The following is a 22,835-nucleotide window of genomic DNA, read 5'->3' on the forward strand; positions in this document are numbered from 1 at the left end:
GCTCAGCAAGGTCTCTGCTGAGGTGTTCAAAAGCTGCAACGGCAGCCCTGATGATTCACACCCAGCTGGATGAGGTGTGCATGAGAAACATGACAGGCACTCATACGATGAGAGAGTGATCGTTGATCCATGAGCAGCCCCACCCTCACGGATCACATTTCCTCCCACAAGACGTTTGACCTTGCAGCTCCCACACAGAAAACTATGTTGAAAGTGTTGGTGTGTGATCTGTGCTCTGATGTGTGTTCTCATACATTTTTGTATGTAAATGTTTTGCTTTTCGCACCTCTTTTCACTTAAAGTGACAATGTGTTAAGTGACCCATGCAGTGAAGTCGGCCTCTGACCCCCCCGGCCCCCCGGCACTGTGGTGTTTACAAGATGGTTCGACTTCATGCTCGTAAACACCTCAGCAGTGAGCTTGCAAAACTATTCATACCCCATTGAACTTTTTGACATTTCATCACAATACAGCCACAAACTGTGATGGCTTAATTTTTTGTAGTCAAAAACAAGATGGCCATCTGGGGATAATGGCTTGAGTAACTGCAGCATTTGTCCATAAAAGAATTTGTAATAAAGTTTTAAATTCCTGCACACTATTTTATGCTTTTGTTTAGCAAATGAATTTCTCTAATGAATCTCTCAGGTCTTCACCAAACAGCTGGATTTATGATTTGAGAGATACTCTTATTCTAACCACCATGTCAGTGAATTTTATTTTGCAGTGTCAGTGTAAATGGAGCTTAATTTTAGATTTTATTAATTAAATGAAAAAGCATGCATAGTTTTGCCACTTCACAGCTGTGTTCTACTTTATGTTGTTCTGTCACATAAAATCTTGAGAAAATACCCTGAAGTATAGAATAGAATAGCATAGAATCAAAATAAAGTCAAGTGGTAAAAATATACTTTGGCAAAACGCTGCATCCATCTAGCTTTACATCACCACTAAACGGGGCAAAAGAGGAAGTATGGATCATAAGTGTTTAATGCAGGCCTCACTGTGTTAACAGGCAGCTGCATAAGAAATCAGAAAGCACTTCGGCGCCTGGAGGATTGAGCTTCCTGGAAGCTACCAGAACAATTCAGTTATTAACTGGTCTCTATAAGAGACATTTTGCCATTGTTTTGTAATTACTTCAATTTAGCAGCAGACCCATATGGTACATGGTTTTCACAGGAACAAACGCACGGTTATTTTTTTTTTCTAATTTTCCCTCAATAACTTCCCCACACAATCATTACAAACCAAAGAATCGGAGGTGGTGATGCAGGTGCATTATGATGCGTAGGCTGGTGTATTCTGAGCCCTTAATGTCTATATAAACGTGCGTCTAGACAAACTGAATCAATGCAGGCAAAAAGATGCTGCTCTCGGCTTTACGGGTTATGCTTCCATTAGTCTTAATGGAGCCCGGAACCTGAGATAACAGCTCTAAACCAATTTGGAAGATGCTATGCTGTGGCTCTGAAGCAGCAGTATGTGCTGAAATCCACCACTGAGATAAAATGTTTACTATTGTACAAGATTGCATTTGATCCCAAAAACTACTAAATGGGAAGTTTGAACTTGTCTGGAAAAACAAGGTGGTAATACTATTAATTATAACCTCCTTCTTCTGACAACTACTTAATATTCATATTATCTGGAATGTGACAAACAAAACTTAATTGTGAGCTTAAACATGCACCTCAATATCAAACAATCAAACATCATCGAGGGATATTTGATTCCTGATCCCATTTCTCAAAAACTCAGAGAACGTGATAAAAATCTCACTTCAAAGTCAGAGCTTGAGGTATTTTTTTTTGTATTTATTTTAAAGCACCACCAACAGACATTTGTTGAAACACAAACTCAAAGATTATTTCATTATACATTTTTACATATTGTATCAAGTGTAGAGTCCACATCACAATCACCCTCAAGAGGTAGGAGACAAAAAAGATTAAACCCCACTGACTGCACCCTGAATACTCTGTCCCTTTATCCATCTGCATGGTTTAAAACTGAGTTTTTAAAAATAATTTCAAGAAAAAAGAAGACATCTTCATTTTCACTCTGATACAAGTGCAACTGCTGATCAAAGCCCAGAGGTTGAAACCTTTGGCCAAAACCAGGAATGAAAGTCTTTACAGAACACAGCAAATGTTCCAGCAGCAGGTTTTAAATCAAATAAAATCCAAAAGACATGAAAATGTATGATAGTCCTGGAATGTTTGACGTGATGTAAACACAGAGAGAATGTTCACACAAATGTGGAGGACAAACACAATATGGGCCAACGATTCTGGACTATATGTTTCGGCTACTTTGGTGTAGAGACAAGAAACTGGAGGCTCATTCCTCGAGGGTCCGGAAGGCATTCTGCATGTCCTCCAGCAGCTGGGCATATTCTGCCTTGATCTTAGCTTCTCCATCTTTAACAGGGTCCTGAGGAAGACACACAACAACTTCATTTCCCGTTGTAACTCCTAAAATACATAACAAATCAAACCAAAACCAAATGTACCTTGAACTTCATGGAGCTGACCCTGTATAGGATCTCTCCCATATGCTCTCGGATCATGGCCCAGGTGATCTTGTTGTCGCTCTGAGCCGTGGACTCCACTGCGTGTCGGGCCATGTCGTAGAATGCAATCATGTTTGAGAGGATGCCAACGGTTTTGTAAAAGGGGCAGAACCTGCGTGTGGAATGTGTGAACCTTATCAGCACATGAAGGAAACATTCGCAGACTTGCTCCCGTCGTTTCCCAGCAGATTCATTCATCAGTTTATTTGTGTAGCACAAATCACCACCAAGGCAGTTCAAAGTGCTTTATATCATAAAAACATTTTACAGTCATCAAATATAAAACAAGCAGTAAACGTTATATTTAGTCAAATGCCATCACCAAAATCATCAAGAATAATCATCATCAAATTTATTGGATTATTAATCCAAGGAGGGTTTTTAGCCTTGATTTGATCAGCATCTGTGTAGCATCAGAAGCTGATAAAACATATAATATGTTGAAAAATAAAAAGTAAGTAACTGTAATCATATTTAGAAAATAAATCGTATGGCACTCATTTGAAAAGAGGAAAAATAATGGGAAATAACTTACTGAGATTAAAGGTTAACAATGATTCATATCATGCAAGTTGTTCAGAAAAGTATTGAACTTGGAAAAAAAAGACAAAGGCATGCCCCCAGGTATATGCATGGCAAAATAAATACCCATAGTTAAGGTAAGATTTTAAAAATAAATAAAAGTAGGCGTTCTGACCTGTCATAGGGGGTGTAGCCATTCTGCTGCAGGAAGTCATCCTTTATGAGTTTAGCTACTTCCAGAGTGATTTTATCAGACTCAGCGAGAGAAGCCTGCAAACAAATTGACACTGTCTGCAGCCATCAGCTGACCCAATGTTGGTCAGAATAAAAAACACAGGATCGGATGTTTAGTCACTGTGTACTAACCCATCAGTCACATGTAATAATTGCACTAAAGGGATTATGTAATGCTTCCCTTACCACACAAGTTGCAATTTATAATTTTGATCTGAGATTTGGTCACATGTTCTACCCTCTCTGTCCTCCTTACCTTGCCTACAAGCTGCACAATTTCAGCCAAGTCCTCCTCCTCCTGCAGAATCTCCTTTGCTTTTGTACGAAGAGGGACAAACTCTGGAAAGTGTTTGTCATAATACTCATCCAGCGCTCGCGTGTACTTGCTGTAGCTGATTAGCCAGTTTACTGAAGGGAAGTGCTTTCTCTGAGCCAGCTTCTTGTCCAAACCCCAGAAGACCTGGGAAGAACAAATTAAGTTTCACACACATTGATCAAATAGAGGAGGATCCATGACTGAGGCACCATAACCAGGAGGGTACCTGAACTATTCCCAATGTGGCTGAAGTGACTGGATCTGAGAAGTCTCCACCAGGGGGCGACACACTAACAAGAGTCACCAAATTAAAACAAGAGTCAGTCTGATGACTGATACAATGCAGATCAAACTTTATATTAACTCGATAAAAAGCTAGATGTAAAGATGATCATTATAATCATGATGTTAAACGCTCCTTTTAACAAAATTTCTGATAAAAAAAAATTGTTTCTAACAATCTAACATGAATCAGAACTGATTCCATTTGGGGTCAATAAGTGAAAAAACAAGAACAATAGAAACATGGACTGACGCTCCAACGATGCTGACGCTGCCTTCTCTCTCTGGATTTCCCAGGCACTTCACACGTCCAGCACGCTCGTAGAAGGAAGCCAGCCTGGCGCCCAGATAGGCAGGATAACCGCTGTCTGGGAGCAGGAGCATTCACATCATCACTGTTTTTAACAGCTCTTTAAAGATAAAGGCAATGCTAGATTTTTTCTGGTCTTGATTATCTATGTTGGACAGACAATCTCTGCACATGTAAATAAATAGATACCATATGACCAGTGAACTCACCTGCAGGCATTTCAGCCAGTCTTCCGGAAATTTCTCTCAGCGCCTCGGCCCATCGGGACGTTGAGTCGGCCATCATGCTCACATTGTAGCCCATATCTCTGAAGTACTCAGACAGTGTGATTCCTGCAGAGACATGAACAATATTATTAAATCTAATGGGTGTTTGGTCTACTAACCATGAGCCATAAAACACGTTTTAGACAATATCTGTATATTTCAATTATAAAAAGAAACATACTTACAAGAGATCACGATCTGATTTTGAATATTATATTATCCGAATGTTTATGATTCGAAGTTTCGTGGATTTTTCCGCAAGCAAAACTTTCTCCTACTGTTCTCCAAATGGAACAATGATCATAACTCTTCAGTTTATGTTTTATAAGTAAATACGATACATTTGCAAATTGTGATCTTGCTTTTGAAGTGATGGCTTCTTCCTTCATGCATGGCCTTTTAGCTCAAGTAGTTAAAGACTTATTTTATTAACGACGAAACTCTATTACCAGCTTCTAACAAAGATTTGTTTTAACATGCACACACCTGTATAGATGGAAGCCTCTCGAGCGGCCACAGGCATGTTGGACGTGTTTGCAACCAGTGCTGTTCTCTTCATGATGCTCTCAACTTTGCCATCAACTTCCATTGTAAGCTGTTGAGCAAAGGAAACAGTAAGATTACATCAGTTTATGTCATCTTAAGTAAGGACATTTCTGATCCACAGCCGACTATAGGAAACCCAACATGTTCTATCAAACTTAGTTATGGACTTTCACTAGGACGTCCCAAACTTGGTCTTTTCCCCTCAACCTCCATCTGTTTTGGTGATGCAGTGTTACTTCATATATCTTGCTGTATCGTGGCCATTGAGTTCAGCAAGCCGTAATAAATGTAGTTGCTTTTTTATATTCAACTCTGACAGTTTGCTAAAATGCTTTGTCAGTAGAATCTCAAATTTAAAGCAAAAAGATAAAAACCATAAAACAAACAAACAAAAAACATAAATGCCTAATGTAGCTACTGAAAACTAAAGTGGCACATTTTTCTGAGTATAAAAAGTTCAAAAAGTGTTCCAGTTACAGAAATTACACATTAAAAACATAAAAATTGCTCCACCAACCTCTGGGAAATCCCGCAGCACTTCAGACATCTCATTGCCACGTTCTCCACAGCCCACATAGATGATGACGTCGCTGTTGGAGTACTTTGACAGCGACTGCGAGATCACGGTCTTTCCGCACCCAAAGGCTCCAGGTATAGCAGTTGTGCCACCTTGTACACATCTATGAGAAGTAAAAATCATGCAGGTTTAAACAGTTGACAAATACATATTTATGAAACTAATTAATGTGATTAAACACATAATTCAATATCCAAAGAAGCACTCACGGGAAAAGTGCATCAAGAACTCTCTGGCCAGTCAGCAGTGGATGATTGGCAGGTAGTTTCTCTGTTACTGGCCGAATTTGTCGTACTGGCCACACCTGGACCATGGTAAACTTCTCCTTTACTCCTTCGAATTCAAGCTCCAAAACAACATCCTACACTCAAAAAAGAAGATCAAATTGAAACAAATACGTCATTTATTTCAAAACTCTGCAGCGCATTCAGCTTTATGAGCAGCACTCACAGAAAGGTCGTAGTTCCCAGGTGGAGCCAGGTAGGTGACAGTGCCTCTGTTTCGAGGTGGAAGCAGGAGTTTGTGCTTAATTAAGGAGTTTTCAAACACAGTCCCGTAAATATCTCCGCCTGTGATGTGACTGCCAACCTGTAGCCGGGAAAAGAAAAAAACAAACAAAGAAAATGACTCAGACTAGTTGAGAAATAGTAATTAAATCCAAAGTAGTATTGGGAAGATTTCCCACCCGAAGGCTCTGGCCGGGAGAAAACTCCCATTTGATGTCTCTGTTAAGAGCGCCGATATTTACTCCTCGTGGGATGTAGATGCTTTGAGTGAGATCATTAATGTCTTTTAGTGGACGTTGGATACCATCAAAGATGGAGCCCATGATTCCCGGCCCCAGCTCCACAGAAAGGGGTTTCCCCGTTCGGAGGACAGGGTCACCGACAGACACACCAGCTGGAGCATAAAGTTAGGGGAAAACAAACACACCCACAAAGCCAAGGTGATCGCAACCTGCTTCTAACACCGTTCCATATGTTCCTTATTAAAAACAACTTGACCAGTAGGATTTAATATAACGGGAGGTTTTGTGGCAGTAGAAAGGATACACGTCTCTTCATACACCTGGATGGTCGCCATGTCGCCCTCTAAACGAATGATTTCTCCAACCAGCTCGCTGTGGCCGACACGAACCAGCTCGTACATGGCAGCTCCAGCCATGGCAGTGGCCGTCACCACTGTCAGAAGCAGGAATGGAAAAACAAACAAAAAAAAGCTCACTAAAGAACAAAAAAATTCAAAAATAATTTCTATTTTCTACATCTACCTGAATGGCACTTAAGTTTTTCTATTGTAAATAACAAAACCCTGATCTTTGGCTTAAACTCTGACCGTTTTATGGTCATATTAAAAGGGATTATTTATGCCTCGTTATTACATTGGCTTTTGATAAATAACTTGTAGCAGAGTTATTAGATGAAACACAGATACTCTGTATTGTAATACTGTTTGAAAAACTGGACAGACCTGGTCCTGAGACTCCATGAACATATCCAAACTGGCTTTCTCTCTCCTCATCCTGGATCTTAGGAAGCTTTGACGTGTCCATAATTTAATTTACGTCCTGCAAAGAAACCCGGGGAGGTCAAGAGTTGACAAAGTTGACTCAATACGACACAATCAGACAGATAAAACCGTTACATCATGTGAAAGATGGTAATGAGAGTCATTGAAAAGAGGCTGAAGTTACACAGTATCTGATCACTTGTTTCATTTTTTTTTTTGACTCATAGTACAGAATAGCAGACGGAGTGCACTTCTAAACTTTCGGAGTGTCTGAAAAATGAGCAGACAAGGTAAGCAGATCACAAACGAGCCTTAAAGGACAGATGGCTGTCTCATGTTTTGACTTCAAAGCTGATTTGTGCGTGAGCGAGTCAGGTGACGAGCTAGCAGAGTCCCGACGCTCACACAAAACTAATTCACTGGGTTTGGTTCCACAGCGAACAAAGTTTGATGAAACACAAACATGTCTGTGAAACTCACACTAAATAACATTGATATCTGAACGTTACCTTAAACTGATAAGAAGTTGTGTCCAGGTTTGTCTCTACTGTCGCAGGATAAGGAGGAGCTTCCCTGTGCTAATCACCTGCAAAGCACCGGGCTGTCACGGGAAGAAAAACGTCGCCATTTTGGCTCAAGCAGATCCGCATTTCCTCCGTCTTGAGCCAATATGGCGTCGGAAGAAAAACAGTTTCCCACCCTGTGCAGTTCCGACTGTCCACTCAGGTATCAGAGGCGCATTACTGACCTCTGCTGGACAGAAGTGAAAACGCACATACCTCACAGTGCCTGGAAATGATGTTCAATAAAAAGCAACACAAAACAAAACAAACAAAGAAACAAGAAAGATGTGCATTTAAAATAATGTTTATGTCAGGGCGTGAGGAAACGGTTTTGTATTGATGATGAGAAGGTGACAAATGTTAGAGTAACATAAAAAAATCCTGTTAAGTGTTAAAACTACACAGAAAGAGAGAAACAAGATAAAATCTACATTTATTAGAAACTGATAGTGTAAAAATTGTTATGAGTAAGATTAATAATAATAATAATAATAATAATAATAATAATAATAATAATAATAATAATAATAATAATAATATCAATATATAGTTGCTTAATTTTTGGGAGAGCCAAAAACAGAGAAAAGGAGAAAGATGAAATAAAGAAAACTAAATTCTCATAAAGACATTTATGAAATATTTATTGGTATTTAATTATTTTTCCAAAACACTTCAGAACAAATATGGGCGGAAACATTTAACAGTTGTGAATAAGGGGGCAATATATTTTATACACACAATAATGAACATATAAACAATTAATTCTGTAAAATTTAGATGGATTTGATCCCAAACACACTTAAACGTGTCACATCGACAGTGTCTCTGCTCTGTACAAGTGTTCAGTTTCATGTTACCAAAACTACTGCACAAAAAGAGACTGTGACACCTTAGAGCGATCATGGACGACAGCCAGACATGGCATGCATTATTTATACTGGTGTTTTCTTTCCTGCAGAGCATTTTCAGAATTTATGTAGTTTTAAAAAATGGGTCTGATGATTATAAACTTATAATTCCCATTGATAAATAAGTTTTTGATTAATCAGTTTTGATTGAGAGAACATTACTGGAATGAAGACAAACAAAACTTCTTTAAGCTATGCAGCACACATAATTTTGTTTTGTACATGAAGAAGATGTAAATATTCATCTAATTCATGCATTTTGCTAGAGGTACAAAATAAGCATGTATTTGCACATGAGATCAATGGTTCTGTCTCCACACCAGATGGAGCCAAACAAGTTCAAGCACAATTCAGTTTACTTTTCCAGCGGGTTCCCTAAAAGTACATATTAATCATGTGCTTCAGCTTATGCAAGATCAATCTGACCAGTCATTTTCTTCAAATTCAGAATCATCCTCAGAATCACTGTATTCAACTGCAATTCGTCGGGACAGGATGGTGGCCACATCGTTCCCCACCGGCTCCCTCTTGTTCTGCTGCTCTTGCTGCTCCTGAACTTTCTTCAGCTGGATGCCTAATAATAGAAGACAACATTAACACACCTTCAATCAGCAAACCTTTTTTCACAAAATGATATCAGAGAAGCCATGCTCACCCATCCGAATAGCAGATAGTAGATCACTTCTGGCATCTTTAACCGGTTTAGTTTTACTATGTCTTGGTGAGTGTGAGGGTGGGGCTGGGGGAGGCAGCGGTGGAGGAGGGGGACCCGGAGGTGGAGGCGTCATATGTGGTCCAGGAGGAGGTACCGGCGGGAGTGGGTAACCTGGTCCTATGTGCACAGCTTCATTATTCAGTGGTGGTGGTGGAAAGGCAAATGCAGCCTGGGTGGATGGGATGGGTGGGCCTTGGGGAGGAGGAGGGGGAACGGAGCTGTTCAACAGAAAGAAGATTAAAATTAGTGCTGCAAACCTCAGCAATATGAAGTTACATGTTGAAACTAGCTTATTTTGGGGGCAATCAGTTGGAAGTTTGCAGACACTCTTTGCGGGCATGAATGTCATTAATTTGGTGCTTCAAGGTAGTTTATTCAAATCAATCTTTTCAGCATTGTCTGATAATTCAAAATACAGTGAAACAATCTTTTGATTAACGTGGATCAAAAGACGTTATTGGTGAAAAAGAAAAAAGCTCTCACTCGAAAATCAACACTTTCAAAGTTAACTGGCATTTGCACCTGCCCACAAGTTAAGTATCTGTTCAAAAACAGTTTCTTTGTCAAATGAGATAAAGACTGAGCTGTCTGACCACAATGACAAAAATGAATCAAGCGAAGTATTAAAATGTAAAAATACTTCACCCACAGTAAGACAAGGAGTTGCAGTAACATGATGAGTGTCTGTTACATTTCGAGTTGCAGTGGTGCATTGTGGAAAATTGCAAGAATGTTGAAGGAGAAGAATGTCTATCTACAAATCAGCAGCTAAACTGAGAAATCTGCAACCAGATCAGAGTTTTATGAAATAATACCAAACACACATCAAAACAAATTCAAAGATGGACACAGCATGTAAACATTGAAGTTTTGGAACAGCCATGATCTCAACTTGACATGTTTGCTATTGCCTGAATGCACACTACCACAAAGCTCTGTAGGATGAATTCATCCACCACAAAAACCTGCCAGGATATCACAGAACAATGTGAAAATATGAGCTGGAAATAATGTTTTTACATTTACCTACTCCTTTCCAAACAGTTTTTTTTTTGCATGTCTTACAATCTGACATTCAACAAATTAATCTGACATTCGTGCTGAGGATGAGTGTGTCTAGCTCCTGAACAGCACAATACATACTTGCAGTCTGCAGCCAGACGTGCAGAACCATTTAATCTGTCTGCAACACGGGGCTCTTCTGCAGCATAAGTTACTCTCTTGTAGTTGACATCAATGCTGTGGTATTCGTGCTCCACAGGTGGTGAGGGATGTGCTTTTCCTGGGATGTAATCATGGAATCTGGCATAGCTGCAAACAGTATGAGCAGGTACTGGAGGGATTGGGTAGTCCAGAAGGTCAGGCCTGGATAAACAATGACAGTGAGGCAGATTATGATGCAGATGCCTTCGCATATCCAGATGGTGCATCTTTTTCTCCCCCCAAAAAACCATATCACAAGCTCAAAACAGAAGGGATGAAAAAGCAAACATGCTGTAGAGGATGTGCATTGAAAAGTATCCAGTTTCCCTCTGCATTTCTGGAATTTTTCACTTTCTGAAATAAAAGTGAACATTTATCTTAAATTCTACAAATTGTTTTTTTTTTTTTTTTTAATGGATTTAAGTGATAATGAACATCTAGAGTAGTGAAAACTAACCCTGTCACAAAAAACATATTCAAATTATAACAATAAATTGAATACTGCTCAATAATTTCCCACTTGCATGACTGATATTCTCATGTCTGTCACTCCTTTCAGTCTGGTGCATTCCCTTTTTTGAACAGAAATTTGGTTTACAGAGACTTTAGTATCCACTTCATTTGTTGCTTCAGGTGTTTTATTTATTCTGGACATTTGAAATGTCTTCCAGTTCCAGTGTTAAATGTTCATTAGAAATGACAGTTTATTGATCTTTGAGAGGGTGTACTTGGATTATCATGCCATTATCATTATATTACCTGAAAATGGCATCAAAACAATATTATTATTGTTCGCAAAACATCTGGAATAATTTAATGTCCAGCAAAATTTGTTATTATGGCAGGCCAATTGAAAACTTTTAAAATTAACAAAATGAACTAGTGTGACAATGGTGTAACAGTTTCCAGCTATTATATCTTTCAAGGTGATATTTTATCAAATATGTATATGTAATTCTCTCCCTTGAATGATATAATCCCAATAAATCACTGAATAAATCTGATGAAAGCCCTACGCAAAAGAAACAAGATTGAAATCCCATCCTAAATGAGGTGCTGTATTAAATACAGATCTGATTCTGATGAGGGATTTATTGCATGGGTCCAGAAGCCTTTCGAAAACATTTAATTTGTGCAAAATAAAGGAAAGGATTGACTGAGAGGAATCAAAACTGGCTTTTGTGCCTGCATTTTAGGTAACAGTGCATAATCTGGGGATATAAATGTTTCCTAACAAAAGAAAAAAAATAAATAAATTTTTGGGATGAAAAACATCATTTGTCATTTACAAAAAGCCTCTGCAACAAGAAACATTTGGCAGAATGTAAAATAAAATGAAATGCAACCATGAATTGAAATTAACCAAATAGAATAACATTAGATTTTTTCCACTTTCAGCATCTCATCTTCTAAATTCTTTCAAATGCATTTCATCAAACTGAAAGGATTCAGAAAGAAACAGAACAGTTTCAAAAGTTAAGTGTACCATTTAAATTATAACGTCAACTAATCTGCATCTTAATCTTTAAAAAGGTGCAATTACACAACACAGAAAACTGAACACAACCAACATCAAAATAACATAAAAAGATACAAAAATCTTTTTTATTTTCTTAATCACAAGCTTGTTTTAAAAAAGGAAGGAAAAGGAAACCCTTGCCTGCCATCAGGAGAGAGCGAGCCTTCTGACGACGCTCCTCGTCGAAGAGTTTTTGGATGGCGGTGATCTGGACGAAGCTCTTTATCGAAAGCCATTATGTTCCACTCTTGTCTGCGGTTTCGAGCCTTCCTCACCTTCTTCACCTCCCGCTGGAGTGTGCTGCTCTCCATGCTTCTCTTCTGTTCCTTTGAAAGAGTAAATTAAAGACAAAGGAGTGAATATTTACTCAAAACGTAAACCATATAAACAGAGCTCTCAACAAGGCTGTGTTGTTACCCTTTGTCTCCGCCTTTCTTTCCTCTTGTCCTCAGTGTCCTGAAGCATCTTCTCTTTCCAAAGATCAAAAAAGTACGATGGGTCCGAGTAGAATTTCATTGCATCGGTGGAGTCATCCCTGTATTGTATCAAATAAAACAGTTTGCAAAGGCTGAAAATATGAAGTGAAGTGATGGTTGATGTGGAACAGATGCAGAACCTGTAAGCTGTGAGGGCACCAAGAGGGGGAGGCCTGTCACAGCCCTCATACATTTCAGCAACAGAGCTGGGAGTGCTGCCTTTAGACAAAACCTCCTGGTCCTGGACCGCAGAGCCTCGAAAGGCCTTCCTCATGTTTATGTCCTGAAGAGACACTGCGAGCAGCAAGAGGAGAGTTAGAAGTCTGTTAAGAATCAATGATAATAGGAAAAAGTGTAGGTTTTCAGTTAACTGACCTTCCTCCACGCTGGAGTCCAGTTGGGTGACTTTGACTGCTAAGCGGTCAATACGGTCCTGGAGAGAGTTTGCACGACTGTAAAATGTGTTGGCCTCGTTAAAAAGCTCCCCAAACACGTTTTCTGCATGCTTACCTGCAACAGAAACACAAGGAAAGGCACAAAAAATAATCTCACTTTAACAAATGATGAAAAAATACAACTTTACAGAGTCAATACATTGCAATGATCATCTTTGGCAGAAACTTTTGGGCATCCTCTTCATGACACTGTCATGGAAAACAGACTCTTCAGTTCAAGCGTCTTCAAATTTATTGTAATACAGACTACACTGCAACAAGAAATCCTTCCTGCCCACAGCCATCACCATCTACAACAACTCTTTGAAGAACCTTGATTTAATTTGATTTAGAATGAAGTTTAATTTATCTTTGGGATCAATACAGTATTTTTGAATTTGAATTGAATTGAAGGCAAAGGTATTGAGTTACTTCTTATGCAAACTGTGTCGTGCTCTGTGGGCTGCTTGCATGCTTCCACCACCACAGCTCCGATCCACTTAGTGTGAAAGCTATCCTCAGACTGTATGTGTTTAGCTCTCCACCCACCTACTCTCCATCTTATTTGACTGCTGGACAGAGCTTTACGGTAAGCTCTAAGCCTGAGTTACTTCACTTAATCCACACACACACATGTGCACACTGTGACCAGGCAGGCCATGGACCAGATGTCCAATTTGCTCTGTCTAAATTTTTTATTTCTTAATCCATCATATTGCAAAGAGGAAACCCTCAGAGCAGAAAACTGTCTCTGCTTCCATGTTTGGGTGATAACTAGTTACATTTACTCAATCACATCTACTTCAGTTGCTCTTTTGAAAAAATGCACTTTCAAGAATATTTTTACTACTCCGTACTTTTTACTTTTACTTGACGAATTTTATGATGAACTATCATTACTCTTACTTGAGAAAAATTTCTGGATTCTCTACCCACTGAATGAAAACAAACACCTGCAATTTTTGTTAAAGTTTTATAAGTTTTTTTGTTGAAAGAAACTGATTTAGAAAACAATATTTTCGTCTGTTTTGTTATTTTTTTCTTATGGTATATAAATTATTGTCATTATTATGCTTAGAATATTAAAATGCCCACTTCATTTTGTATTTTGGTCTGTCTGACTATGTAATTTTGAAATGTTAAATGAGTGATAATTTGATCAGTTAGTCTGTATTTTAGTAGACGTTTTGCCAAATACTTTTTTACTCTTATTTTCGTTAAAAAGTAGCCACTAGTTAGGTAGTGCTAGCCTTACTTGAGAATAATTTTTGTGTACTCCACTCACTTTCTGCTATATATTCTGAGTTACAGCCAATCTGAGTCATCAGGGCAGTATGGTGAAAACCGTCTTGCCCTCCAACAAATATCATTTTGGACCACAGTCTATGATATTCTGTATTTTTAGTTTTCACTGATGCACAAAGGAATGTATATAAATACAGGGGGATGGTACATTACTTGTGAAATGTGTGGGCTAAAAACTATAATGTATGTATTTTTCCTGTTTTGTTTGGAACTTGTATAACTTGTATATAAGTCATTCATTGATTAGAAGTTCCAGGTTGTGTTTATGAGACATAAACAATCCTGGAAATCCACTAATTCAAGGCTAAGATGGCATCTAAACATATTTTAACATCTGGGATCTTACTCAGACTGCTGAGCTGACGGATGATGGCAGATAGTGAGTTATTTGTCACACATTCCAGCTCGTTGCCAATCCCATCAGGCACTGCACCTCGGCACAGGTGACGAGGCTCAATGTTTCTCTTGATCAGAGGCATGACCCCTTCTCACATCTCGACGACTGCCTGGCGGGGGTGGAAAGGAGGCAAAAATCAGCTCTCCAGACAAACACCAGCAGAGCAGGTTTTGTATTGATAACATTTATGTTCTTTGTAAAAAAAAAAACAAAACAACAACAACTTTGATTTGGCACAATTTGCTTTTCTTCAGTAAAACATAAAGAATAATCACTTATTCTACAAGCAGCTTGTAAATGCAGCTAATGAAATGATTAATTTTAAACAAAAATAAGTAAGCTAACGTAAGTAAACTGAAACTATGTAATTCACATGTTTAATACATGAGTGCATCCAAGTTTATTGCACATTACCTATATTTTTTTTGCTAGTGATTTAAAATTTTTAATCAACATCCATTGAGTCATTTTGACCCATTAACCTTGACTGGGCTCAAAACAAGGTTGATGATTTTGACTTTTTCGGTTTTTTATTCTGCATGAGCCTAAAAACTACAATTTGGTTATTGCTTCCTCACAAATATTACTTTTTACTTGATGAACGTTACACACATATTGTATGTTACTTATAAAGCTCCCAAAACTTTCACATTTCTTAAGTTGTCCTGAGTAAACATCTTAGTAATTATTACATCTCCCCGACTTTTAAAGCCACACAAGTTAACTATTTGAACACTTTTAGTCAAAGGTGCTCTTAAACAACAAGACTTCCTACCGGTGAACTGCTGACCTGTGCCTCTATCCTGGAAAAGTATTCTCGATGGGCCAAATTGTCAAGGGCCATTTATCCTGTTTTCTATCATCAAGTGAGAAAACAACTCTCAGAGGAAGACCTGTTTCAGCCAAGTCAAAGGAACTGTCCAGTATGTGTACAGCAATAGTAGTCCTCTGCAGCACAATTCACCAACAATAAATCCCTACGTCCAAATAACAGCATGAGCCAGGAGAGGATTACCCAGTAGATTTACTCCCAGCGTCCAATCACAGGCATCACGGCTGGCCATGTTACATCCAGCTTCATTTCAGGATGTATTAGTAGTTTTTATACAGGATAGTATTGCAATCTATGAATTTAAGGGCATGGAGCAACTCAATATTTTTACACAACACATGAAATTAAGTTTGGATCTGCTTGTGCTACTGCTATTCCTGTTACTGGTGCATGCAATAGAACTTTGCTATAACCAATTATCTGATTTAACATATAACATACAAAACATTAAAGTTTTGGACTTCAGTAGCTACTTCATATTGTGGGACCTTCAAATCTTTCTGCTCTCTTTGCATAAGCAGCAGGTTGTCGCTCTAATCTGGTGTATTATTGTCTCAGTGGGAATGACCTGGATAAATAAAGAAACCAGACACTTTTAGTCTGATGTAGGAGTCTGTCTTCCCTGACATCTGGCTCATGCTATGTCCTTAAAACCTATATTTTAGTTAAGATGTCAAGGACAAATATTTTAAATATTTTAAGATGACAAGGACAAATATTTTAACTGTACATTTTCACCTTAAAAAAATAAAAATAAAATAAAATAAACATGCATGTAGTATCTTAATTAAACAAATTAAGATAGCCTACTACATGTCTTAATTTAGTATCTTAATTAAGACATGTAAGGGTTATAATGTTGATAATATCTGTTAAACATTAGATAAATTAATTATTTAAAGATAATAAATAACAGCGAAACTGAAATAGTCCTTTGCTTTCCACCTTTCTGTCTGTTTTCAATTAGACCTTTTCATTTCCTGTCGTGCAGTTTCTAAACTTTATTGACAAACGCATCTCGCACAGACACGTTTCAAGTTAAACTGCAGTTGCCATGGTAACACATGAAAAAAAACCCTCCAACTGTTAATTTTGCAGTCCAATGGTTTTCAGGTGATTTACAGTAGAAGATATAAGGAGGTAGGAAATAGTTTTTAATTATTTTTGATGTCAAAATAATGTTTTCTTTTTTTCTTCTTCTTCTTCTGGTTAACCTCATTGAGAGGTGAGACTCAATTAAATTGATTTAGCAGTTTGTGACAATTTTGTGTCCAGCAATAGCTGCTCTAAGATGGACTACGGCTTAACTGGTGAAACAAGGAGTGTTTTTAGTTATGTCAGATGGTTTGCATAAAGTGATGCACTTTCCTGTAAGCCTTTTTGACATGTATAGACTTTTTAGAGGGTTGTTTGAAGACGTATTAGTTATTGTTTTATACTAAACAAGATTCCTACCACAGCACTGACAGAACCAACAATGGATACGTATATGGGAAAGGAGAGGAAATACTCAGCCATAGAAATACCACCGGTAGAGTTTTGGACTATGCTACCAAGTAAGTGCAGAGAGAGTAAATGAGAGCTAAGTGAACTGTGTGCCAAAGAAATTACGCTAATGTGCCTCTCTTTTGTTCCTGAAAGATTCTCTGACAGGTCGAAATGAGTTCACAGATTACAAAGAAAGGAAAGCACAGCTAAGGGTAACCGAAAAAACTTCTATTAAATCATAAAATAACCTCAAATGAATCGAAAAGATAAGGCAAGATAGTGGAAAACGTGTGTGGAATAAACAATAAATCCAACCTGAACTCTCTACAACTGTTAATAGGGATTTAAATAAAAATAAAAAGTCTTAGCTTTTATGTTATGGAGTCAAAATCAATGTAATCCATAACCTGAAAGATTTATACCAATATATTGGTTCAAGTTAATCAAAATACACACATTGTTTCAGCTGGTTTGACTAATCAGTAAAGATAATGAAATGACAAATTAAACCTCTTCATTGTTTTACCCGAATACACAAAAATGCTGAAACTGTCTGTGAAAATCTACACACTGTGCGGTAACTTGGTGAAATAATTTTCTGTTGACCTTTTGCTTTTGTGTTTTCTGGATGCATTTTAGTTCCCTCCAATGTAAAACCATGATTTCACAAAGTCTGTAACACACAAAGAGAAAAATGATGTTTTGTGTTGATAGAGATTGTTGAGTCCAGGAAGAAAATAAAGAATTACAAGAACATCTCTATGAATAATAATAATTTTGGTCTTAGCTGTTTTGATTGTCTCTCTCACACTTAATGTTGTAAATTATGTATTTCAAAGTTTTATAAAATAGATGATCACATTCGCATTAAAGGCAGCAAAAAAAAAAAAGGAAAACTAACAAAAAATAGCTTCATTGGAAAACAACTCCTAACTGGTCTCAGCAATGATTAAGTAAATCAAGAGTTTGTTGTTCAATCTAAGCCATTTCTGTATTTCTGTGCCTTTTCCTGTTTGTCATTAAACATATTAAATGCTGACATTCATATGTCCTCAGATGGAATTGGCAAACCTAAAGAAAAAGACAAATGACCTTGAGAAAAGCATCAGGCCACTGGAAACAGAAGTGAAATGCAATCAACATTTCTGTGAGAGAGAACTTAACCACATGAGGAAGTTCATCACACGAATTGAAAGAAAACCCATTGATGCAAAAAACCTGTAAGTAATAACAAATTTGTGGTTGATACTGTTGGCTAAACAATATTTCTTCAAGATTTGCAGAAATTGTGACCATTATTAATGTTCAACAACAGATTTGAAAATGCCATCAAGTCCAAAGAGGAGAGCAGTTTTGCACTAGTGAAGTGTTTGGAGGATGTGATGGCTGCGAAGAGGTAGAAATGAGTAACGATCAAAACACACACAAGTCCTGCTTCAACAGATGCAATCTCTCGTGTGCGATTCTGAATCTGGTCTTTCCTCTTTGAAGTGAATATGATAAGGTTGAGAATATCCTCAACAGACATAAGTGTTACGCAAACGTATTGTTCAATCTTGCACCTCAAGAGTGGCAGGAAGCCAAGGAAGCTGAAATATTGAAAGCTAAAGAAGCTCGGACGGGACAAAGCTCTGAGCCCAAAGAAACTGCAGTCAGAAAAAGTAAACTTTTTTTCACTTGTACTAATTACCTTCCTTATTGGTGATGAAAACATTCGCCTTCCCAAATTTATTGTAAATATGTTGTATATGTCTATACAACATATTTACAATAAATTTTAACATTTCAAGTTCAAATGAGGTAATCTTTTAATACAAAATATCATTATAAAATAATTAAATTTTGAAGGTCCATTACACACACCGAAAAACAGTAAAAAAAAAAAAGAGGGATTGGCGCCATCTAGTGGGTATAAAATAAGAATAAAAACAATTGACATAAGAAATATTTTTTTCACTTCAAGAACAAATGTGTGGAATGTTCTTGTGTAGCTTAATCTTTTTAGATTAAATTTCAAGTATTAGCAGTGTGTTAGTCTATTTAGCATAACACACTGCTAAATAGACTCAAAAAATAGAAGCAAAAAGTTAATTCTCTTTAAGGTTTAACTCTGCAAGTACATTGGGAAAAATTATTTGTGCATATATTGATTTGAAGTCTATGAGGTTCCCTCAATGAAAATCTCTTCAGACATCAAATGTTCTCCGAGGCTTAAAGTAAAGAATAAAGTACAAACAATGTCATATTTTCTTTGCCATACAAATAAACGTATATTTGATGTTGATTTAGGTGTGGGAGCAGCTCCAACATCCAGTTCAAATAAACCCCCCCCTTCGAAGTCCAAGTTTCCCATGTCACGGAAAGACTCACAGTAAGTTAACACAGTTAATCAACTTGTTTAAATTGTCGTGGATCTCTTCCTCAAACCCTATAAACTAGCATACACAGTCACATTTGTTATCGTTGTGAATCAAAAACAAAGAAATGAATTATTGAATCATTAGTAAATTAAAGCCTTACTGGAATTGTCTGGTACATGCTGTTCTTTTAGAACAGAATATTGGCATACTTAAAAGTAAAATGTTACTTAAAAGCAACATTTAAAGCAGAAAATGCATTGCAAAATCATACATATTTATTATTAGAATGAATTCAGTATAAGATTGAGTACTAGTCTTCAAATTATATTTCAATATTTGTTTTAGTACAAAAAGGCAGTTTATTTAAACAAATAAATCCATTATTATTGTTAGTAGTAGTAATTAGTGTCAATCAGTAATATGTACAAATTATTTGTACAGTATTATTAAGGACTTCTTAAAATGAAGTCCTTAAGGACTTCTTAAAATGAAGTCCTTAATAATACTAGTTGTAAGGCTGAAATAAAAATGAAAAATAAAAAAGGGAGGGGCCATTGCTATATAACAGAGGGGATCTGCATACCATATTTCTTAAACAGTCTAAATGTCTAAATATTAGACATTTTGCTAATTTTAGCATATATTGTATTGTTTTTCTTAAATTTTAACATCAAAATTGGAATTAGGAGGAGGATTGAGTAAAACTATCATGTATTCACAGCATGATAATTACATTTCTGCCTCACTATCTTTCAAAGGATGTGGCACATTTCTAAACTCTACTTATTTACTATAATTTTTACTGTCTGATTTGTAGTTTTTTTTCATCAGTTTGATTTCTTTTCCATTTTCAGAACAACAGATTCAGCTGATGTCAGCGACGGTGACGAGGTTGTTCATAACCTAAATCAGAGCTGAAAACAGAAGCAATTTTTCAATGGTCAATGATGCAATTTGGTTTTCCTTCCCTTCTCTTTGCAGAGGATAGTCGAGATCTACTTCTCTGATCCTTTTGAGGTTGTGGTTTTACCATCGGAGTTAACTGACCAGATCCTTTCTCTGATAGAGAACGCCACTGAAATGGATAAAATACTGGAGCAGACCTTGGAAACCACCAAACTTAAAATGTGAGAATGTGAACGTTTTATTTAGAAAGTCATTTTAGACATACCAGTCTTATAGCAAGACACTTCAAAGAAGAAGTTCGACACATACATTTTTCAGTGGCTGACATGTTAGATTAAACCAAATACCAAGTAGATGATAGATATGAAAGACACATAACTCCAAAATATACCTTCTATTTGTGAAGGGAAGAGGATGAGAAGAAACTATCACTACAAGAAAGCAACTTGGAGAGCAGAATTGAAATGGAAAAGAAGAGAGCTGTCGTGCTCAGAAAGCAGGTTCAGCTCCACAACTCATTAGAAACAAAAGACGAGGTAAAAAAATTAGCATGGGGAGTTTAGAGCACTGCAAAAAAAAAAAAAAAAGCCTGTGAATGTCAAGTACAACTCTTGTCTTGTTTATCACAGGATATAATGTTAGACGCTCTGGGTAAGAAGGTAACAGAAGTTTACCTTTGCTGCTTCGAGAGCCGCATTGCCAATCAAGCAACTTTGGAAAAGCTTTGCTGTGTTGAGCACCGTATGAACCTCTTGCTCCAGCAAATTGAGAAAATCCCTAGAGATATGTTTGAGACACTCTGGGAAATCAAGGATGGAGAGAGGAGAACAAGGTTTGTTTCCCTCACCATTGGAAAGCATTGTAGAGTCAGATTCACATGCAATGTCTTCCAAAAACATTTATTTCTCTCGCAGTGTTACTACAACAAGCTTGACTGTTTTTGATAGAAAAACAAAAAGAGTGTCCATTTTCCAAACACTCGTATCCTTATAGAGTTTAACTGTTTGTCTTGTGGCACCTCTTCATATTCCAGGGCGCATGAGGAAAAGCTCCGGGAGGAGAGGGAGAAGCAGCAAATAAAGATGTCCAAGTGCATGAAACGAGCTTCGGGAGAGAGCAAGAAAGTTGTGAGTCACTCTAAAATGAAAAAAACAACCACTGATACTGTCTTATCGGTTTATATCAGTATAATACACAGTGCCAGAATTGAATAAGTGTGTTATGTGCAACCCATTCAGCGTAAATATACACTTTGAGCGTTATCCACTGCTGATTTTCTGTCATTAGAATGTTTGTTTTTTGTACAAAAATTTCTCAAGCCTCCTAATTTGACCCAGTATATATATGGTTTTATTTCAATTATTTTAACTGTAAAAACTAAGCGTTTTTTGTTTGTTTGTTTTTTTAAGTATGGAAGAAAGATCATGCAAAGATGGATTCAGGTCCAAAAGAAGGCGCAAGTTACCGACGCTCCTGCTCCTCTGGAGGAAGTAGACCCACTAGCTGAGCTCTATACCGACTGTGATTAAAGATTAAAAACTTGCATGTGATGTTCTCTTTCTTGAACTGCAACTGAACCCTCTCAAAACAAAAGGGAAGGAATTTGTTTATCTCAATTTGTTTGTGTTCTGACCTGAAAATCTGATATAGCTATCTGTCATAGATTCGGGATGAACTTGATCATCGAGAATGTAATGCAATTTTGAATGATAATATCTAGAAACCTTGATTATCAGTTATATCCAAGGAGCTTCTTTCAATATGCAAATCATTACAAACCTGCAAACTTCTCATTAAATTTGATTTACTATCACTGCAATAATTTCATGGCTGTTTTTTATTATTTCACCTTAATGTTCTCTGTTAATTGTGAGTTATTTTGTTTCAGGTTTCACTCAATTGAACCCATGAGATACCAGTTTTATAAGCACTTAACTGTAACATTAGACCACACAACTAATTTGTCTAGAAGATAATACGGTTACTGGAGACTAAATGATTTTCTTTTTAACAAAATGTTCCCAAGGAGAAGACGTTTCTATGTGAATGTAGGTCTGGACATTGAACTTTAATCGTATTTTGCAGTCATAATTTACAGTGAGCAGTATTTTCTTTTTTATTCCTTTGGGGAACTTACAGGGGGAGCCCTGAAATAATTTAAAACATCACTTTTAGAAGCTTAATATGTTGTAAGAAAGCTTGATTTGTGTTTCAGTGACTAGCATATGCACTGTTTCTCAAAAGATGTCGAGTTCCTGTAAAATGAATGCACTCAAACACATCCCTATCATGCAGTTCGATACCTGGCAAGGCATAAAAGTTAACATTTCAAGTCTGTGCATGACCTGGGTACACATGCTGAGTATGTTACAAAAATATCAAAAGCGAAAAGAAAAATTACTGGTTGGGGAGAACATTTCTGAACAAAGTTTCATGATCAGCCCAGTTCTGTTTCTGTGCTGTACTTTAAAAGCCATTGTCTATTTCTGAGAGTTTTACTGGCATCAAACCTGGAAACAACATTTTACCTGTATGAGTCTTCCATACTACAGAAAACATCATCAAAGCCAGCTCAGGACTATTAACCCCTGT

At 37.2% G+C, this 22,835-nt stretch overlaps 3 protein-coding genes across 5 annotated transcripts; 1 reads left to right on the forward strand and 2 right to left on the reverse strand.

The window, feature by feature from the left end:
* Window positions 1-1,796: 1,796 nt before the first annotated feature.
* LOC129368847 (V-type proton ATPase catalytic subunit A-like) lies at window positions 1,797-7,756 on the reverse strand. Its single transcript, XM_055044006.1, has 15 exons — window positions 7,647-7,756; window positions 7,099-7,195; window positions 6,681-6,809; window positions 6,314-6,528; window positions 6,079-6,216; window positions 5,838-5,989; window positions 5,569-5,731; window positions 4,992-5,100; window positions 4,449-4,571; window positions 4,183-4,297; window positions 3,874-3,937; window positions 3,588-3,791; window positions 3,273-3,367; window positions 2,516-2,687; window positions 1,797-2,436 (listed from the first exon to the last, which is right to left on the reverse strand). Exons 2-15 carry the CDS (start codon window positions 7,178-7,180, stop codon window positions 2,344-2,346), a joined length of 1,854 nt encoding a protein of 617 aa, XP_054899981.1. The 5' UTR covers window positions 7,181-7,195; window positions 7,647-7,756; the 3' UTR covers window positions 1,797-2,343.
* Window positions 7,757-8,324: 568 nt separating this feature from the next.
* On the reverse strand, window positions 8,325-15,614 carry wasf3a (WASP family member 3a). Of its 3 annotated transcripts, none has more exons than XM_055044018.1 (9): window positions 15,448-15,614; window positions 14,607-14,766; window positions 12,897-13,031; window positions 12,662-12,815; window positions 12,463-12,580; window positions 12,187-12,371; window positions 10,467-10,688; window positions 9,264-9,541; window positions 8,325-9,182 (listed from the first exon to the last, which is right to left on the reverse strand). In XM_055044018.1, exons 2-9 carry the CDS (start codon window positions 14,737-14,739, stop codon window positions 9,025-9,027), a joined length of 1,383 nt encoding a protein of 460 aa, XP_054899993.1. In that variant the 5' UTR covers window positions 14,740-14,766; window positions 15,448-15,614; the 3' UTR covers window positions 8,325-9,024. The 3 variants fall into 3 exon arrangements, with proteins under 3 accessions (XP_054899993.1, XP_054899992.1, XP_054899991.1); XM_055044017.1 differs by having other exon boundaries at window positions 14,607-14,762; window positions 15,433-15,614; XM_055044016.1 differs by having other exon boundaries at window positions 15,433-15,614.
* A 936-nt stretch (window positions 15,615-16,550) lies between these two features.
* LOC129368674 (cilia- and flagella-associated protein 100-like) lies at window positions 16,551-21,786 on the forward strand. Its single transcript, XM_055043744.1, has 13 exons — window positions 16,551-16,629; window positions 16,950-17,045; window positions 17,131-17,189; window positions 18,034-18,197; window positions 18,293-18,373; window positions 18,469-18,638; window positions 19,267-19,348; window positions 20,192-20,228; window positions 20,319-20,464; window positions 20,650-20,779; window positions 20,873-21,075; window positions 21,277-21,370; window positions 21,653-21,786. Exons 2-13 carry the CDS (start codon window positions 16,967-16,969, stop codon window positions 21,770-21,772), a joined length of 1,365 nt encoding a protein of 454 aa, XP_054899719.1. The 5' UTR covers window positions 16,551-16,629; window positions 16,950-16,966; the 3' UTR covers window positions 21,773-21,786.
* The last annotated feature ends 1,049 nt before the right edge of the window (window positions 21,787-22,835 follow it).

Source organism: Poeciliopsis prolifica, unplaced genomic scaffold (assembly GCF_027474105.1).
Source record: "Poeciliopsis prolifica strain line A6 unplaced genomic scaffold, Auburn_PproV2 SCAFFOLD019, whole genome shotgun sequence".
Classification (NCBI taxonomy): Eukaryota; Metazoa; Chordata; class Actinopteri; order Cyprinodontiformes; family Poeciliidae; genus Poeciliopsis; species Poeciliopsis prolifica.

What these genes read in the sequence shown, in the direction of transcription:
- LOC129368847 (XM_055044006.1), bottom strand. Translation starts at nt 7,180, where the DNA reads ATGGACACGTCAAAGCTTCCTAAGATCCAGGATGAGGAGAGAGAAAGC. An exon ending in CCAGGTGTATGAAGAGACGT is followed by an intron (nt 6,529 to 6,680) that starts GTATCCTTTCTA and finishes TTTATGCTCCAG; the next exon opens with CTGGTGTGTCTGTCGGTGAC. An exon ending in GGCTACACCCCCTATGACAG is followed by an intron (nt 2,688 to 3,272) that starts GTCAGAACGCCT and finishes TTCCACACGCAG; the next exon opens with GTTCTGCCCCTTTTACAAAA.
- wasf3a (XM_055044018.1), bottom strand. Translation starts at nt 14,739, where the DNA reads ATGCCTCTGATCAAGAGAAACATTGAGCCTCGTCACCTGTGCCGAGGT. An exon ending in GGACTCCAGCGTGGAGGAAG is followed by an intron (nt 12,816 to 12,896) that starts GTCAGTTAACTG and finishes TGCTGCTCGCAG; the next exon opens with TGTCTCTTCAGGACATAAAC. An exon ending in GGTGCCCTCACAGCTTACAG is followed by an intron (nt 12,581 to 12,661) that starts GTTCTGCATCTG and finishes GATACAATACAG; the next exon opens with GGATGACTCCACCGATGCAA.
- LOC129368674 (XM_055043744.1), top strand. Translation starts at nt 16,967, where the DNA reads ATGGATACGTATATGGGAAAGGAGAGGAAATACTCAGCCATAGAAATA. An exon ending in GATGTGATGGCTGCGAAGAG is followed by an intron (nt 18,374 to 18,468) that starts GTAGAAATGAGT and finishes TCCTCTTTGAAG; the next exon opens with TGAATATGATAAGGTTGAGA. An exon ending in ATGTCACGGAAAGACTCACA is followed by an intron (nt 19,349 to 20,191) that starts GTAAGTTAACAC and finishes TTCCATTTTCAG; the next exon opens with AACAACAGATTCAGCTGATG.